The following is a 17,868-nucleotide window of genomic DNA, read 5'->3' as shown; positions in this document are numbered from 1 at the left end:
TCCAGGTTGCCTTTCAGGATTCATGGGCGGGCTCACCTGATGGCAAACTTGAGCCTTTGTTGTGAGGCTCAACACCTCCGTCTGTCAGACCTGCTGCAGCTCAAACCTCTAAATAGAAACCATCTTTGGCTCCATTTGTTGAGAAAGGTATATGGTTTTATTTGTAGCACTGCATAGCCAGAACTGAGAATCGTGTGCCCAAATCCCCAAGTTCAACTTTTTCCCCCTTAGCTGCCTCCCTTCACTGCCCCCGCCCCGACCAATCAGGTTCAAGTAAGAGGTTTGGAGAATAGTCGCTTCAAGCGGAGGTTGGTGTGCAGCTGCCTTTGTCTCCCCAAAAGGTGACCTTGAAACAGCCTTGTGGGGAGATACAGCAGGTAGAGACTTGGAAAAGGGGGGAGGGGATACAGCTCCTCTCGCTTTCCCCCAGGCAGCCCCCCCCTCCCATCCATCCTCCCCATAATTCATGGCAGATTGTCACCGCACGTATCGAAGCACGAACGAGAGAGAGAGAGACGGCAGTTGACGCCTTCAAACTATCTAACAAGAAGCAGCTCTGCATCCTGAAGGGAAATTTGATAGCTCTTCCCATGACGGAGAAGGCCGCATAATCCGTGCGCCTTCCAGCTGTTTTCAGCTCCTGGTGGTCCATGTAGACATTCTCTCCCTGGTCTTCCGGGGGAGGGGGCATTGTCCCCGTAACTTGGGTCCCCCGCCTCGCCACTGGCTGTCCTCCTCTTCTTTCTCCTTCCACTTCCTTCCCGCTTTGGTTTGCTTTAATGTGCGCCCTGGTTTGTCTGCTGTGTCCAATGGGATCCAAGAGTGGCAGCCAGGACCTTGCGCATTGGCAGTATATAATGCCAGGCAAAGGTGAACAAGTCACCAGTGGTGCCTCCTCGTTGCTCCTCTTGGCCATCGATGTTTCCACCCCCCCTGGAGGCCTGTCCACGAAACATGGAGCGCTCTTGCATCAGGGGATGCGGGGGCGGGGGGGGGCACAGAAGTGCAGGCAGCAGACCCCGTCTGGAGGGGGCACCCTCTGGATGTTCATTCAAGCGCCTGGCACGGAGCAGGTGTTAGCTGTGAGAGGCCATCTCATGGGAACAACAACTAACCAGGGAGAAGAGACTAAACACACTTAGTAATTGGTCCTTGTTTGAGAAAGGGCCACCAAAGTGCTGAGACTCCTCACTCATTAACGCAGCTTCACTGTGCATTGAAAAGGGAGGCAACTGCTGTGCTAATTAATCTCTTGCGAGGCTAAAAGTCCTGGAGTTGTAGTCATAGGAGGGCGGCGGGGGGGGGGGAACCTAGGAAAGAGTGCCGGGGAGCTGAGGTCCTGTTAGGATGACGAGAACGCTCCTGCAAACAAATCCGGGGAATATCAGGAGGTTTAATCTTGCAAAGGTCCTTCAAACCCAACGTTTTATTGGGAGGGGCCCCGGTTAATCAAAAAAAAAGGGAGAGGTGGCTACTCGAAACCATTGTAAGTCCTTGGGTATTTAGTAGCAGGACTGCAATTATATTACATTATTGAAATCTTTGTGTCAGAACTCCTTCTGGACTCACCACCAGAGCTTACAATACGCGGGATAAAATGTCTGGGTAGAAAATGAACCTCCAATCCCATTACCTAATAAACAGAAACAGCAGTTCAATAAAGTAACATAATCCCTACCAAAAAACAGTTAGCAATTGACGGGGGAGGAATCCTTCTTCAAAGACCCTCCGAAAGCCCTTGGCTCCACCCCCTCCTCCCGGGAAGACCCAGGAGGAGGCGGCTAGCAGAGCTTGTGGGGAGAGTGGGTGGTCTGATGGGAAAGAGACCAGGCCTCTTGAGTGCCGCGTTCTTCTTTAACTCGGGGGGTCTCCAACCATGGCAACTTTAAGACTTATGGCTTTCAAGTCAGCTGACCCTATGGCGTCCGATAAGGCACAGTTTAGTGGCCTGTCCCTTGCTGCCTGAGTAAAAAAATAAAATGAAATAAGGCCCACTTTCTCACCTGGCTCCTCCTTTCACCCAGGTTCTCTAGCTAGTTTGCACGATCAAGCGTTCTTGGAGAAAATTGTGAGGTTTTTGTCTTCTATAAAAGAAAAGGGTGACTTTCCAGGTGTTGGTTGTGTGTTCTCCACACTGTGCATGTTGCCTTTGAGAGGAAGTGATCTTGTGGTGGCGGTTGAGTAATTTAGGTAATTGGCTGCGCCCTGCTTGTCAGACCACTCCTCATTTCCCCCCTCCAAAAATCTCTCCCCCAGTTTGTTTATCTCTGAGTTGTTGGTTGACAATTGAGGTTCTGGTTGGGAAGGTTACTTGCAAAGGCAAATCCTTTCTCAAGAGAGCCACAGCTCCAACCAAGGATAGGCACCATCACCACAACACGAAGAAGTAAATCATGAGAGACGGTAACAACTAGGTGGCAGTAAGGTTTGTGCCGAATTTAGCGAGGAGAGATGGGCGGGAGCCTCGCCTGGGCTGCCTCCACTTCAGATCCACCCCTCTGCCTTGGCGGCTCCATCTCCAGTGTCCCGTCTTGGCTGAACTCCCATGGAGAGCCACAGATGTTGGGAAGGGGCCCAGGTCTTCTTCAGAGCCACTGGAATTGCCTTCACAGCTCAGACACCTGGGACACCTGAGGAACTCAAGGTTGGTTTTTGAGCTTCCTCCTCCTGGAGGGACGTAGAGGAGGTGGACCCCAGGCAGAAGGTGGTCCCTCCAGGAGCCGAAGGAGGTGGTCCGGGCAGGGGCCTTTTCTCATTCTCACGCTGGAAGTCTGCCTTAAATCAGAGATACTTTTTTTGTTTTTTTTGGAAAGGGGTTTTAAATGCCAAGCGCAAGGAGAGAGATTTGATATTAATATTAATGAGGCTTAAAAAGATATTTAGTGAAATATTTGTGTAATTCAATTTTGTTCATAATCAAGCTTGGTGGTGGAGCTGAGAAAACGGAGAGGGGAGTTGTCTGATTTACTCTGGCATAGGCATTCTTTTACATGCATGGGTGAATCAATTAATCTCGATTATTTTATTATATTTTATTGTTTTCCTGGACCCCGGGCGGATTCCCTGTTTTTGAGATGAGCCGCCATATCTGGGAGAAAGCCTGGGTCTCTGCAGGGCTCAAGCGAGGCAGCTCCCGGGCCTGCGCTGGTCCCGCCCCGCTTGCAGCTCGCAGGTCTTCTATTAAAGCCACCTCCTCCTGGATTCCGGTTTAGTGGCCCTGTGAAATATTTCAGAGAAAAGAAGAAGACGAGAGTCGCATTTTTGTTTTCGGAACCCACCCACCCATTTCATCAAACGGAGTGGGGAGAGGAAAGCCAAGCTCTCCTTGCGGCTAAGATAGGCATCTCCAACAGCGCCTCCCCTCCGCCGTCCTTTCCCCAGGGAAGGATGATTTAATTTGAAGAATTAGCATCCGACGTGGCATTCCCCCCCCCCTTCCCATCCTTTTCTGTCTTTGTGTTGTGCTTTGTAGACCTCAAGTCTGCAAGCAGAAACTATGTCACTTTTATTGATTGAATGTAAGCTCTTTGGAGCTCTTCCAGCAGCATTTAATTACAAAGAAATAAAGTAATAAATAATATACTGCCTTGGGAGCAACTCCACTTTGGGAAAACAGGTGATGGCTCTGGGTGGGGAGAATTGGGTGGTGGCGTTCCAGATGCTCCTTTTATTTTTGTCCGGCTTCTTTCTTCCTAAAAAAAAAAAAATGTTTCTGGAATATTTCCTGGTTTTTAAATTGGTACCTAAAATGTTGCAGGCATAAATATGTGTTTAGAAATACACCAAATCAAGAAATAGATATGTGGAAGGATAGAAAAGCTTCTCTTCAGTGCCAGGAAGCCTTCTGTTTTTAGATCTGAGGAAGATGATATAAAATCAAATAATTCGAGTAGAAATCGCTGCGAGAAAGTATTATTCAGGTTCAGTAAATTGGGCTAATTTAAAAAATGAATATTTTGAGTCTCTTCTCCTCTTCCCCATTTTTCCTCCATTTATTTTTGAAAATAATTTTAGGTTATCATTTTGCTAGAGGAGAGAACAAAAATGCAGAACGTACTGTTGGAAGAATGGCAGGCAAATTGATTTTTTTTCACCTAGGAAAAGTAAACAACTCATATTAGGGGTGCTCACATTTTCACACTTGTTAGGCCTTTAAGCCATCTTGTCCTGACAGCATGTACTAAAAAGTGGAGAATTAAATTTTTCAACCCAAAGAATATCAATTCAGATAACTGCTTATGGGGCTTATTACGGCTGGTGAGAAAACCTGACATGATTTAGGAAGTTCTGTCATCTGAGAGAGGCCTCTTGACCACCACAGTCAAATGAGCAGACAGAAGTATGTTTTGGTGGGGAGTGGGGGTGGAGAAAAGGTACTGGGAGGGTGTAGTCCATCCCAGTTGGGTTTCCCCAATGTCTTGTTGGCGTATGTTCCTAGTTATGATCACCGATGGAAATAAATGAGGACTGACCGGTGGTAGGGATGCTCTGATGGGCAGCCAATCTATCCTCCTGGCATGGTTGCGTCTCTTTTGGGCAGAGGTAGGACTAAGGAAATGCATCGTATTGCGGGAACCCTTCTGCTGGTGAGAAGGGAAGAGTGGCTTGCCAAGGGTGAAGCCAGGCCAGCGCCAAGCTTAGTTGTTCCCCTGCATTTCAGTGGCACACAGTGAACGTGTGACATGGCAACAGTCCTAAGATTTGGTGTCGTCATAGTTAAAGCATTTTTATCTCCTATGTCTACGTAGAGTCCCTCCTGCTTTCCCTGGTGAAATCCCACTAGATTAGCCAGTGGAATCGAGAACTGTTGGCTTAAGGAGTGGGACATCTTGCTTCTCCCAGTGACCCCTGCCCTGTTAAGGAAGCTATCTTGGCACCTTCCTGGTCAGCTTCTCTCCGACCTTGAACCTTTGTCTTGAGCATGTCGAGGTATCCTCCCCCTAAGTTGTCCCCAAGTGACTGAGGCCTGTTTTGGAAGTGAGTTGGTTAGAGCAGGGGTCCCCAACCTTGGCAACTTGGAAGACTTGTGGACTTCAGCTCCCAGAGTTCCTCAGCCAGAGTTCTCCCAGAGTTCCTCGGCTTTGCTGGCTGAGGAACTCTGGGAGTTGAAGGCCACAAGTCTTCAAGTTGCCAAGGCTGGGGACCCTTGGGTTAGAGCATCCCAGAATTGACCCCTGAGGAAACTCCACATGCGTCCTATAGCAGGAAACATACCTGGGGATTGCTCTCTTGGAGATACAGGGTGGACTTTTAGAGGGGAAACCGTTGTGCTCATCTTGAAGACCCAGCTGTTTTTTTTTTTTACTTGCCTGGACACCTCTGGCAACCGGGCCTGTTTCAGAGGCCCAGGTGTCTTCCCACTGGGCTTGTTGGCCCCTGCGAAGTGCTCCGGTATGGCTCAGTCAGCCAACGCCGGGAAAGGAAGGAACGCGCCCATCTCAATGCTCCGGGCCAGAGCATTCAGCAGCCTCATCTTCTCTGCCAGGTGTTTGCTTCCACCTACAGGAAGCGGGAGGCAAAGCGGGCCTTTCAGGGCCATCAAAATGCTTCCAGCATATCCTGGGGTGGGCTGCTGGTGGACCCCCTCCCCCCCGCCACCCCCTCTTTGAGGAAGGAAAGCAGGCAGGGCCAGAGGCGTATTAACACCCCCTGAAATTTGCTTGGCCCGCAGCTGGCCTCCCTGAGAATAAACGCGTGGCTTTGGAAAGGGAATCCGGCGCGAACGTTTTGGAAAAAGAGCGAGTGGGTGGGGCTGCTCATCCTTAAAACCCACCCGCCTCCCCCAGCCCTGCCTAGCTCTGAGACAAACTCATTTGCTTGCTTCCAGGACTTTTACAGCCATTTGGCTCGTTCTTGTTGGCTCACAGGAATTCATAAAAACAAACACGCCCTTCTCCCCAGAGGACATTTATTTATTTTATTGGTATCATTTATGTAGCTATATCCTTCTCACCCGAGGGACACCAGCTGGGCTGCAAGATTAAAAACAAGCCACATCTGGGCCAGTGGTGGGATTCATTTTTTTTTTACTACTGGTTCTGTGGGCGTGGCGGGGAAAGGCTATACTGCAAAATCCCCCTTCCCTCCCCACCCCACTAACCTGCTTTCCAGCTCCCTTCTCCTGTGCAGGGCAACCAAAGGAGACCCAGCCGATCAGCTGGGACTCGATGGGAGGCAGAGAATAGATGGGGTTGGCGGGGCCAGTCAGAGGTGGGATTGGCCGGTTCTCCCAACGACTCAAAATTTCCACTACCGGTGGTTCTCCAGAACCTGTCAGAACCGGCCGAATGCCACCTTTGAACATCCCCAAACATGACCCTCCTAGTACCTGAGGATGGTACCCTGCACCCAGGGTAGCAGAGCTCATCTCCACCCTGGCCCAGATCCCCGAGGGAACAGGCAGGCCTTCAGTGCCTTGTCGAAGGCTTAACAGGGTTGGGTCCCTCTGAATCTCGGGGGTGGGGTGGAGGCTGCTCCAGGATGGCATTGTCTAACAGAAGGGATTTAGAGCAGAGGTCTCCAACCTTGGCAACTTTAAGCCTGGAGGACTTCAACTTAGTCAACTTATTAAGAACCAAAGAATTCTGGGAGTTGAAGTCCCCCTGGCTTAAAGTTGCCAAGGTTGGAGACCCCTGATTTAGACCACGGCCTATGCCATTGCTTGTGGTCCAGGCTTTTCTTCCTTGTCCTGGCTTCATGGAGAAGGGAGTCACTTAACTTTCTAACCCAACCCTCTGAACTGTGCAGGAGTTCAGTGAGGGCCTCCTGGACAGATGGCTGTCCAGCCTCCGTTTGAAGACTCCTGGTGAAGAACAGCCCACCATTGTCCTGGGTTGGTTCCATGGTCGAACGGTTCCCCTTGTCAGCAAGGCTTTCCTTCAGGCGCGTTCTCCTACCGTATTTCAAAGACACTGTGATGGCAAGCAATGCTCAACCTTCTGTGAAGCATCCTCTCCCAGGTGAAGAGGGGATATCATATCCAGCCTCATTCTCTCCTTCTCAAGGCTAACCAAATTTATCAAACATTGCAGGGAAAATTCTGTTTTCATATCTGCGCATTTCCTTTCACCGCTTGATTTAAACAACCTTTTACTCTGGTGTGCATTTCCTTTTTGATCTCGTAGCTTGATATTCAAGGTGCTTTAGACTATGATGGCTGTTTTAAGAGAGAAAAAATGACAATAACAGAGAAATGTCAATTTATGGCTTAAGATATTGGCTTTCTCTGACTGTGGAAAGCCCTTGAGTTTCAGAATAGATCTTTTTCCAGGAATTGCTCTCGTAGCTAACATATTTGCGAGCGGGCGAATGATAAAAATATTCGGGCAGAGAACTTGCACGGAATCCATCAAGAGAGTCTCACTAGATGGACTTCCTTTAGGAAGAAATTGGCATCTCAGCCCAAATCACAATCCTTGCTCAGATGGTCCAAGCATCTCGCATGTCTGTTTTTTTCCAAGAAAGACCCCCTAAGATGCCTCCTCCTCACCTGAGCACGCAGATTAATCTACCCCGGCTTTTCTCATCAGTGCCATACGTGCAGTAATCAAAATGAAATACACTCACTTACTGGCTCCTCACGTTGATCTATGAGGAGTTTTTAATCTAACTGTGGTTGCATTGCACATGTGAGCCTCATTTGTCTTGGGGGTGGCTGTGTTTGTTGGAGTTTGATATTAAATCTGAGCCCGGGAAGAAACGCTGGAACAAAACCATTTAGTGTAAACTTCATTCTGGGAATCGGTGGCAGTCCTCAAACTTCGTTTTGTTCGAGGCCTCGTTAAATCTCTTATTACGGAAATTTCCATAGCGTCTTATTTGATTCTAGGAATTTTGCAAAGTTCAGATTGCTTGTAGGGTATAACTGTTTTTTTTTCTCCGTCCTTGACTCATGTTCTACCATTGTGGTTCTTGCAGAGCCCAGGACCCCCTTCGGGTGAGGACAGTCTCTGGTGACCCCCCCCTCCCCCAGGGAAGGATATGTAGCCCACCCTACATCTGTTAGAAATAGTGTAGGGTCTCCTGCTTTGCTGGGGGGTTGGACTAGATGACCTATAAGGTCCCTTCCAACTCCAATCTAAACTCCCCACCCCAGGCAGGAAAGTTGGAAGCCCAGCAGCAGCAGCAGATGTCAACATTTAAATCAGATGTTAAAGATTACTTCCAGGTGTTCCTCCCTGAACGTAGCCTGGCTGAATTTGCACCTGGCTCCCACTTGGGGACTGTCCTTTTTGGCAGTTGAAATGCTCTCCTGGCGTGTGCGGTTGGCGGATTGAGGGCCAGCCCAGCTAAAATGCTTCCCTTTAGTAAGATCTGCCTCTTCCTTAGAGGAAGAGGGATTCTGCAGGACGCAACTAGCAGACATGGCTGTGGGTCTGATTCGGCACTAAAATGAGCACTAAGGCCCCCACTTTATGGGGTACATCTTTCAAATATTGCAGGCTGGGGAGTGTGGGTGGAAATTGGGGCATAGCAGAAGTTGAGGGGATTGAAGTAGGTAAATGGAAAAGTACAGAGAAAAATAGAAGCAGGTGGCCTGATCTGCCCCTACTTAGGTTGGAACCTAAGTTGGTGAATTGTGGCCATTTGGTGAATTGTGAATTGTTGGTGAATTGTGACCTTCTCCCTCAAACGGATCTCCCCACCCAGATGTTTAGAGCACACACCAGCTCTGGTGCATTTTTGCATGGGGAAGTGATTGGTCTGCTCTGATTTGGTTGGTTCTGATATATCTCTTATGATGATTGTGGGAGGAAGTGTGATTGTTTGGAAACAGGAGTGGGTTCCCACGCCTTCCTGGGCAGGAACAAGGGGCTACCAAGGCCTCCCTCTTCAAGTGCTCACCTTTAGTTGTCACTGTGAAGGATTCCTCTCCAAAGGAAGAAGGAGTAGCCATTCCGGCCTTGAGAGAAACCAGATGAATCTGTCCAGCCGCAGAGCTGCCTCTGGTAAAGAGTGATGTTCAGTATAGAGGCAATTGCTAGCACTAGGGGGGCCAACCAGTTGCAAACACGCCTCTTTAACTGGGAATCTCAGCTGGAAGAGATGGGAAAGAAAGGAAGAAAAAGGAAGAAAGGAAGGAAGGAAGAAAGGAAAGAAAAAAGAAAAAGAAAAAGGGAGAGAGGAAGGAAGGAAGGAAGGAAGGAAGGAAGGAAGAAAGGAAGGAAGGAAGGAATTTGACTCAAGGAAAAGCTTGGGATGGTAGTCCAGGATGTGGTCATTGGTGTATTTTTCTGGAAACCCCACTTTAAAGGTAGTCTCTGGTCATCGATGAGTTGGCTCAGTGCCACCTTTGTAGGTTCTCTCCTACTTCAAGTAGCTGGGGATGAGCCGAGAGGAATAATTGCTACTATGAAATAATTTTGCAATTAGCTCTGTAATTAAGGGCAGTTTGTTAATGGGAGTGCTTGGTGAATAATGACTGCAGGGCAGCTCCACGCAGAGCCCGGGGTTGGCGTGATGGAAGCGGGTGAGGAATTAGCAACACAGCTGTTATGGCAACACAACCACAGCAACAACGGACTCTGAGGGACCACCGATAGCTTCCCACCCTGGGAGCTGGACAAAGCCTGGCCGAGGCCGCGGGAGCCTTGGATGGAAACACTGGACACACCCGGGCACGCCGAAGCCCCGGATTTGATGGGCTTTAAAGCACCGTCCGTGTCAGGCCAAGGTCTTCAGGGACTTCTCACTGTTGGGGGTGGTTGGGCTGTGCCGCGAGGAACCTTCCCAAGGAAGCTCTGTGTGCAGAATCAGGGGAAATCAAGGGGGGTGGGGGTGTAAGTTGGAGACCCCCCACTAATCAAACCTGGGTGCCCACGGGGGGCACATCCCTGGACCAAAGAGAAGGAAGCAGGGCGTGGCGTCTCCACAAGACCATCCGTCCAGAAAGGAGAATCACAAAGTACGGCACATAAAACATTTAACCAAAGAGAATTTGCAATGTTCCTGTGGTGGTCTTATTGCTCCTGTTACGGTTGGCATTTGGCCACAGAGGGCAACGCCCCCGAAAAGGAAGCTTTGCACCCATGGCGACAGGAATCTCTATTCGAGGACTGAGGGCTGCCGAGAGAACCTAATTATAAAATTGGCTGGTTGAAAGTCCTGCCCAAATCCTGGTCGCTGCCCACGAGAGGGAAAGAGCTAATTGCGTCTCTGGGTCCGTCCATCGCCCCCCCCCCCCCACCCGCTTCTGTTTTATGAAAGTCTGGCCCCTGATAAGGTCTGCAATATTTTTTGGTACAGTTTTGCTGTGGATGCTTTGGCAGAATAGCAGCCGAGGTCTTTGGAAAAACATTTTAAGTCTCACCATTTTTCTTTTTCTTTTAATTTGCAGGTAAGAAATGTGGATCCTTATCGCCTCCAGCTTTCTCACCCATTGGCTGACTGTAGACAGTGAGAATTCTGCGATAGATCAGATTTGACAAGCTGCCGATGAGCTTTGTTAACCTCTGCTGAAGTTTAAAGCTGACATAAATGGCTGGTGACTCCAGGCATCCTAATGTTTCCTTCTGGCAGTAAGAACCTCTTTTTAAGATTACGGCTTTTTAAAAACTTCAAACATGAATGCCTAAAGTATAGAGGCTCAAACTTTGGAAAATGTCTGTTCGTGAGAGTTTGCAATGTTGGGGCCTTTATAGACTGCTAAACCACCATCTTACGGTCTCATATTTTACTTCCTCTGTCTACTTGAATCCTTTTGGCCTCAAAGACGTCAAGAAGCAATTTTATATTGTGGTGTTGTGGGCTTTGATCTAGCCCGGAGGTACACAGAGGAGGGTTAAACGTCTTAATAATTCTTTACAATTATTATATATTGGCATGAAACCATAGTTCCAGCCTTCTACCGGAGACATAAAAACCTGCTGGGCTTTGAAAAGCACATTTTAGAGACCTTGTGATTTAAAAAATAAAATAAAATTCCTCCCAGAAATGTTGAAACATTTATATAAGTTCCATTCTGTTGACCCAAGCATCTCTCTGAAGCCCTGCTTAGCCCTGATTTGCCAGGACTTTTGATTTCCCCTCCGCCTGCTCGCTGTCTCTCTCTCTCTCTCTCTCTCTCTCTCTCTCTCTCTCTCTCTCTCTCTCTCTCTCTCTCTCTCTCTCTCTCGTGCCCTCCTTGAGAGGGTGGGGGGGGTTTTCCCTCCTGGGGGTCTCCTGGGGCTCCACACCCAGCAGCGCTTCCTTAATGGGAAGAAACTGCAGAGCTGGTGGGAAAAAAAAACCCCCGCCACGGATCATTGTTGCTCTGGGCCTCCCAGCCCAGTGTTGTCGCTCATCACATCTGGATGGGCAAATGTTGTGACAATCCTTTCGTGGCGGGCATGTCACAGCGCTGATCCGTGGGTGTTTATCCTCCTGCTCTTTGCTTTTGGCAGCTTTGATTTGTGGGTCGGGTAACCAAGAGGAAAATCCGAACACCAAACAGGGCTGTTAGGAAAGCAGGCAGCGGAACTGAGACAGGACTCGAGGCTTCTCTGCCCCCCACCCCCGCTCGTCCCCCCTCCCAGCTCTGCCAATTCTGTTGGGGTCAGTCTGCTTCTCACTTAGCACGGAAAGGGCGGAGATGGAGACCCCCAGGTGTGCGTTACGATGAAGGCCCAAAGCAAGAATGGTTGTTACTGCCTCTAAGCAAACCATGGGGACACCCTAACCTCTCTTGGTCCCAAGGTCTCCCACGTTTGGTGGACTTGCTTCCTCCCACCCTGACTTTGGCCACCTCTCTCTCTCTCTCATGGCCTCTCTGAAGATATACAGCCCAAATCTCAAGGGTAACCTGAAAGATTTGGGAAGGTAGAGGTTTCACTGTCCAGTCGTGTCCAGCTCTAGGGCACGGTGCTCATCTCCGTTTCTTGGCCAAGGGAGCCAGCCTTGTCCGAAGACGCTTCTGTGGTCATGTGCCCAGCATGGCTGTATGCCAAAGGCACATGGAACGCTCTTACCTTCCTACTGAAGTGGTACCTATTTATCTACTCACACTTGCATGCTTTGGAACAGGAGCTCCTCCACTCCTAAACGGGCGGCTTTCCTGCTTGCTACAGAAGGGAAAAAGCCAACACGGAAAGTGAAGGGTCTGAAGTGTATTTATTTGCTTAAATATGATGTCAATATCCATGTGTTTGGTTTTTATCTTCTCCAACTGTTGTTGTTGTTATTATTATTATTATTATTATTTTGGTTTCTGTTTTGTTTCAGAGGTTTCACTGAGGGATTAAGTGTGGCCCTAGATTTGAAAACAGTGGTAAATTCCTGGTCAGAGGGGTGATTTTTGAAAATAATTTGGGAGAAACCTTTGGAGAACATCTTCTTGATGACCTAGTTATATAGTTCATTCAAGAGTTTTGGAAACGCCCTGGCTTCTGTTTTTGATGGACACCAATTCCTTTTCTACCTTCTCCTTTGCTCCGTTCATGTTGTTTCCTTTAAGTGGCTGAATGGTGGTTTTTATTTACTGAAATTATTCTTAGGAATTCCTTGATATTTCAATAGCTAAGTGGCTATTTTTGTCTTCTTGTTTTTGTCAGATTCCATAGTAGAAACCCGAAGAATCTGTCGTAAACCTTGTAGCATCACTCATCCCTCTATTTTTAGTCCAGAAAGTGGCAGCTGAATATTTGTTTCGTAGAGGTTAATTATTTTATCTTACGGCTGCCCTGCCTAATGCACCGGGTTTCTTTTTTCCTCTTACTGGACGGGGAAACCAATGGAAAGGCTGTGAGGGGCCGGAGCTGCTTAAATACACTCGGGAGTGTGAACGATTGGAGTCCCTGGTGGGTTTGGGTTTGTTCAGGAGACGGCGGGGAGGTTGAGTGACCTTTCTCGCAGCTTCTGTTCGGTGGGTTTAGATATCTGACTTTGAGACCCTCAAACAAAGGAAGGGGGAGGGGCTCTTGGAGGTTGTGGAGAGGATTATGGGGGCAGCAGAGCCGGTCAGTCTCTCCAGCTAGTACCGTCAAAGCATTTGGTGGTTGTCGTGGTTGTTTTGGAATGAAAAATAAGAGTATGCAGGGGGAAGCTTTCCCCGCCTCCCCCACCAATTTAGACCCAAATGGGCCCACGTAGATACCTATACGTACACAAGCGCACCCACAGAGACAGACGAGCTTACAAAAAAGGCAGGGGGCTATTGATTTAATTTCCTCTCTTTATTTGGGAGATTAGCGGAGAGATAGCAAGTCGCTGTCGGCACTAGCAAAGAGTGGCGAGAAGGAGCCCGTCTTATCCTTCACCTTCTCCATGAGTGATGTCTTAAGTTGGAGGAAGATTTACAGATTAGTTGCTAGGTTGGATATTTATTTATTTATTTGCTTGTTGTGGTTGACACTTTCCTTAATTGACTGTCCCCAGTCTTCCCCTTAGCAACCATTTTTGCTGGAATCCACCCAAGGATTCTGCTCACTTCTCTTGAGTTCCCTGTCGAAAAAGGCTTGGTGTTTGCCTATGAAATGAATCCCTTCCTCTCCGCTCCCGTCTTTGGACTGCCTGGGGTCCTCTCACCTGGTTCAGCCTTGTTCCAGGTGAGCTTTGCAGGTAGCATATCTGGAGGGCCAGATTGGAAGTACAAGATGTCCCCAATGTCTGCATTGCTATCGTAGCATGAAGTGGTGGCAGCCTTTTAAGTTCCCTCAATCAGGGCCTGGCTAAAACGGGGGAGTCATTCATGAAGCCCCTGAAATCAAGCCTGTCTAGGAAGACCATGGCAACCACCACCATCTCCGTCCTCAGGAGACCAGGGGTCCATCTTCTGCCTCTGGCAGGTGTGACTGCTTCCTGTCCCTGGGCGGGGCAAAGCCATCCACTTGGTTCAGTTTGGAGAACTTTTTCATCAACCACGAAAATCCATCCTGTTTAGGAAATGCACAAAAGCAAAGAAACTTAAGGCGAATGTCTTCTGAGTCCCACTTATGCTGCCTGGTTTTTCCTTCCAGGCCTTCAAGGCACTATGACACTTGCTAGGAAAGGTTGGGTGAGCTTGAGGTAAAGGATGGGGACTTGCAGCTCCTTCGGTGCTTCCAACCTCAGTGCAGCTCACAAGCCTCCTTTACTTGGGAAGAGTTCCATCGGCCCCGTTGGTCCTCCATTGGGCAGGTTCTACTGATGCCAGCCTCAGTGCTGAAGTGGGTTTCCTTATTCAGTTTGTCCTCCTGAAATGTTTCCATGCAAAGCTCTTACAGGATCCAGTCCTGAGTCGGTCACCAGGACCAGAGGTTGACCAATCGTGAGGATGGGCTCCAGCACGAGACCGAAAGCTTGGGAGGACAAACCTCTGGTCCCTGGGGACCAACCCAGACTGGATCCTGCAATACCGTCCTGGGACGTGTATATTCGCCTTTCTTCATCGAAGCTCTTCGTCTTTGCTCCTGGCTGATGACGGGACATAGCAAGACTTTTGGCTTTTTTTATGTGTGGTTTTGCAGTTGTTCCATGCTTTGAACACATTTTCTTCGTCATTTAAGTGGCAGGATCCTTTCTGCTGATCTCTTCCATCCTACATGCCTCCACGGTCCAGGGCACGAGTGCTTTTTGATTTGAACAGAACCATCTACCCGGAGTACTCGGCGATTGGCTGCATCGCTAGTTGTCTGTTTGTTTACCTTCCGTGACCCCGCCCCTCTCTCTCTTGGGTGCAAGAGGGGAGTTGAGTCCCAGGGCCTGGGAAATGCTTCTCCACACTCAGCCAATGGATTTATGCTGCCTAGGCCCTCCTGTCCCCGCGTACAGAACCCAGCACAAATCAATAGGACGAGAGAGAGAATGGAGAGAGTGTTGAAATGGGTTTGATTGTCTCGCTTAATATATACTCTTTAAGTCTTTCTAATGCAACAGCATGATGCTAACTTCCTTTGACATTCTAACTGTGCATTACTCACTACATCAATCGATCATAGTTCTGCCCTGCATGGAGTAATGATGGACAACTTAAATACTCTCTCTCTCTCTCTTCCTCCCTCCCTCCCCCCCTCCCTCCCCTCCCTCTCCCTTTTTAAGTGAAACACGGGTAATTAAGCAATGCACTCTGCAAGTGAGGCTGGGTGTCTTTCATAAAGAACCCGTAATGAATAAAAAGTGCATTAACTAAATTAAACTCTTGCATGCCTCCAGCTCAGTAATGATGGGCTTAGCTTTATGAATTTCATTCCTAAAGACCAGGCTGTGTTCATCAAAGGCTGCAACAGGAAATGTCAGTGGATTTAAGATGCTCCTCTGACTGATGGTTGGACTTTGGGAGGATATAAATATCATGGCAGCTGACAGAGAAGCAGCTCATCTGGTCCCTTTCTTTTAAACGAGGAAAAAAAGAAGCCAGTGAATGCAGGTGCAGGATACAACCTTTCCAGAAGACCAACAATCACAAGAGTCCAAAACTGGGGCAAAGAATGCTGCTGTTTCCAGCTTTGTACCCGTCTTTCTCTAAGGCTCACGCGCCGTAAAAGAGACGGGTCAAGAGCCCATTCTCCCGAAAATAACTCAGCCAAGGCCCTGTTGCCTTTGACACAACCAGTTGAACGCAGCAAGTAGGTCAGACCTTGTGCAGGGTCAGAAGAACAGCAAGGAGAGAAGGGAATCTCTGGAGGGTCCCCGGTCGCTAGTTCAGTGAGGTTTCACGTGTGAAGAAGTGGGTGTGTGTGTGTATGTGTGTATGAGAACACTCATTATCACTCTGTGCCCAGGAGAAATGGAGTCACTCTTGCAAGCCAGCTCGCTGGTGGACAGGTGAGAAGCAGCGCCATCCTTCAGGAAGCGGTTGGAAAGGTTGAGGGTCTGTTGCTCAGGAAGTCAGGCCTGTTGATGGATGCTTAGTTGATCCATCCGCGTGCCTCAAGGGACACAAGGAATTTGTAGGGTGGGGAACCAACATTGGAGGGAAGTTTAAGCAGCCCAGAACCCCTTGGCATCTCTAGAACCAGTGAGGGTTTCAAGTTGCACAGGGACTTGGCGTGTCTTTTGATCTTCTGTGATCAAAAGGTTCCCGCTTGATACCTTATGGTTTCCTGAGTTAAGGGTATTTGCCAAGTTATGGCTCCCGGTGTAAGAAAAATAGCCCAGCACCTCTTAGGGACATTCACTGAGTTCCATGAGTTCTCCATCATTTCTGGAACTGTTGCCCTGCTTCTCCTCGCTCAACCATCAGTTTTGGACAAAACCATCCATTAAGGGAGAAACTGTCCAGGTTCGGTTCTGTGGAGTGAGTCGCTTTGGCCAAATGCCACCATTGCAGAGCTGGACAGGAAGTAGCAGCTTATTTGCTCCATGGTGAGTGCTGGTTTTTTTTTTAATGCACTGTCAAATTAGGTTTGTATTGCGTGTTTCAGATAAAGCCTTTTGATCCTTGTTTCTGTAAGATAATCCTAAATTCTTAGTTGGAGAATAGAGGACCGTGATGGGTTTAATTCCTTAAAAAAACCAGCCACATGGAATGTAAATGCAGGAGTCTGATAAGGTAGGATTTCCTAGTTGCTATAGTAACCTCTGGGTCATGAGCCCGAGAAAATAAAGTGAGGCCTGAAGCTGCGAGGATGATTATAAAATTTAACTGTCATTCTTCATTTGGAGTTGATGGCAAACATCATTTACTTAAGTTTATCTCCTGGCAGGCAAAGATTCTTCGAGATGGGGTGCAGATCCCTGGATTGGGCATGTTTGACATGATGTGAACCCTGCATTTATTATTCTAACCAGACAATTTGTACATAATATTCTTCTAAGCAGTGATGCCTACTAAGAAACCAACAGCTTTTTCCTGCAAATCAAACCAGAGAAAAGCTTTTGTGAACCCCCCCCCCGCCTCCCTCTGCTGCACGATGGTCCCCTTCACCACCAAGCCAGCCTGGAGTGTGTAGGTTGGTCTAACGTTGCGTCGGCTGCAGCGCACCATATGTGGTGAATGCTGATTGGAGCCCTTGAGCGTCTGTGGAGTTTGGAGTAGAGATAGGAAATGTTTCCCTGGTCCTCACCTGGCCTGGCCTCCAGAAACTCACGGGGGTCCTGGGTGCTCTCTGAGCTTGGTGGTTCTCTTGCAGACATTTCATTAACCCAACCTAGGTAACATCAGTGCAACTGATGTCCAACAACTTCAGCGCAATAACATCAACGCTGCCACTGATGATGCAACTTACTTTGGGTAATGAAACGTCGGCAAGAAAATGTCGAAGGTCAAAGGGCACCAAGTGCCCTTCCATCCAACCCGGGGCTACCAGTACTCTCCTTTATTGGTTCCAGCAACCCCAAGGAGACAGTTGAGTTCCTTCAAAAAAAAAGGCAGCCTTTGAACCCAGTGGGATGGGGTTGGCAGTGCCCAAACTTGGTGTGCTCGGGTGACTTTCCGCCCAGCCAGCCTTGATTCTTTCCCCAGGAAGATTTCTCATGGCGAGGACTAACGCTTGTTGCTAAGGCTACTTTCCGCTAATTTACCTAGAGTGGAAGGAAAGAGTGGGTGTCACTTCCTGCACCCTTTTGAAAAGAGAGTGAATTGGCCACTTTACAGCTCTCGCAAAGGCTCTTCATCTTTTGGAAGGCAAAGGGGTTGCTTGGGTAGCTTCCAAGGGGAAGCTTTGGGTGGGAATGGCCGAAGCCGCGTGCCATCTCTTCCTGGGACCCAACACTTGAGAAGGTTCAGCTGAGTAACCCATCCGTGGTCCTCAGTTGGAGAGGCGTCCAGTCTCTTTCCACCTCCCCTCCAAGGAAAAGGTGGGCCAACATGGGCCACGCACTGATTTATTTTTAAGATCCTGCAGAAGAGAGGTTGAAGCCAGCAATAATTCACTCTAAAAAGTATTCACACAATATGAACAGCCAGTTATTTTTGCCCATTTAAATCATCTGGCATGTTTTTTCTTCCCTATTTATAGCTTAATTTTAACTTGG

At 48.5% G+C, this 17,868-nt stretch overlaps 1 protein-coding gene across 7 annotated transcripts in view; it reads left to right on the top strand.

Moving 5' to 3' along the window:
- Positions 1-17,868, top strand: part of CADM1 (cell adhesion molecule 1) — a 192,736-nt gene that overhangs the window by 89,673 nt on the left and 85,195 nt on the right. The window contains exon 1 of one of the 7 annotated variants that reach the window (XM_087938693.1): positions 10,385-10,517. The exons of the other annotated variants lie outside the window; for them this stretch is intronic. Within the exon in view, the coding sequence (XP_087794819.1) occupies positions 10,502-10,517 (16 nt within the window). The 5' untranslated portion in view covers positions 10,385-10,501. Of the gene's footprint in view, positions 1-10,384; positions 10,518-17,868 lie in introns of those variants that run through there. 7 annotated transcript variants of the gene reach the window in all.

The sequence above is a fragment of the Pseudonaja textilis genome, chromosome 9 (assembly GCF_049901715.1).
Source record: "Pseudonaja textilis isolate UNSWEBS1 chromosome 9, rPseTex1.2, whole genome shotgun sequence".
NCBI lineage: Eukaryota > Metazoa > Chordata > Lepidosauria > Squamata > Elapidae > Pseudonaja > Pseudonaja textilis.
The sequence above is the reverse complement of the archived record's forward strand: the minus strand, read 5'-3'. Positions and strand labels throughout refer to the sequence as shown.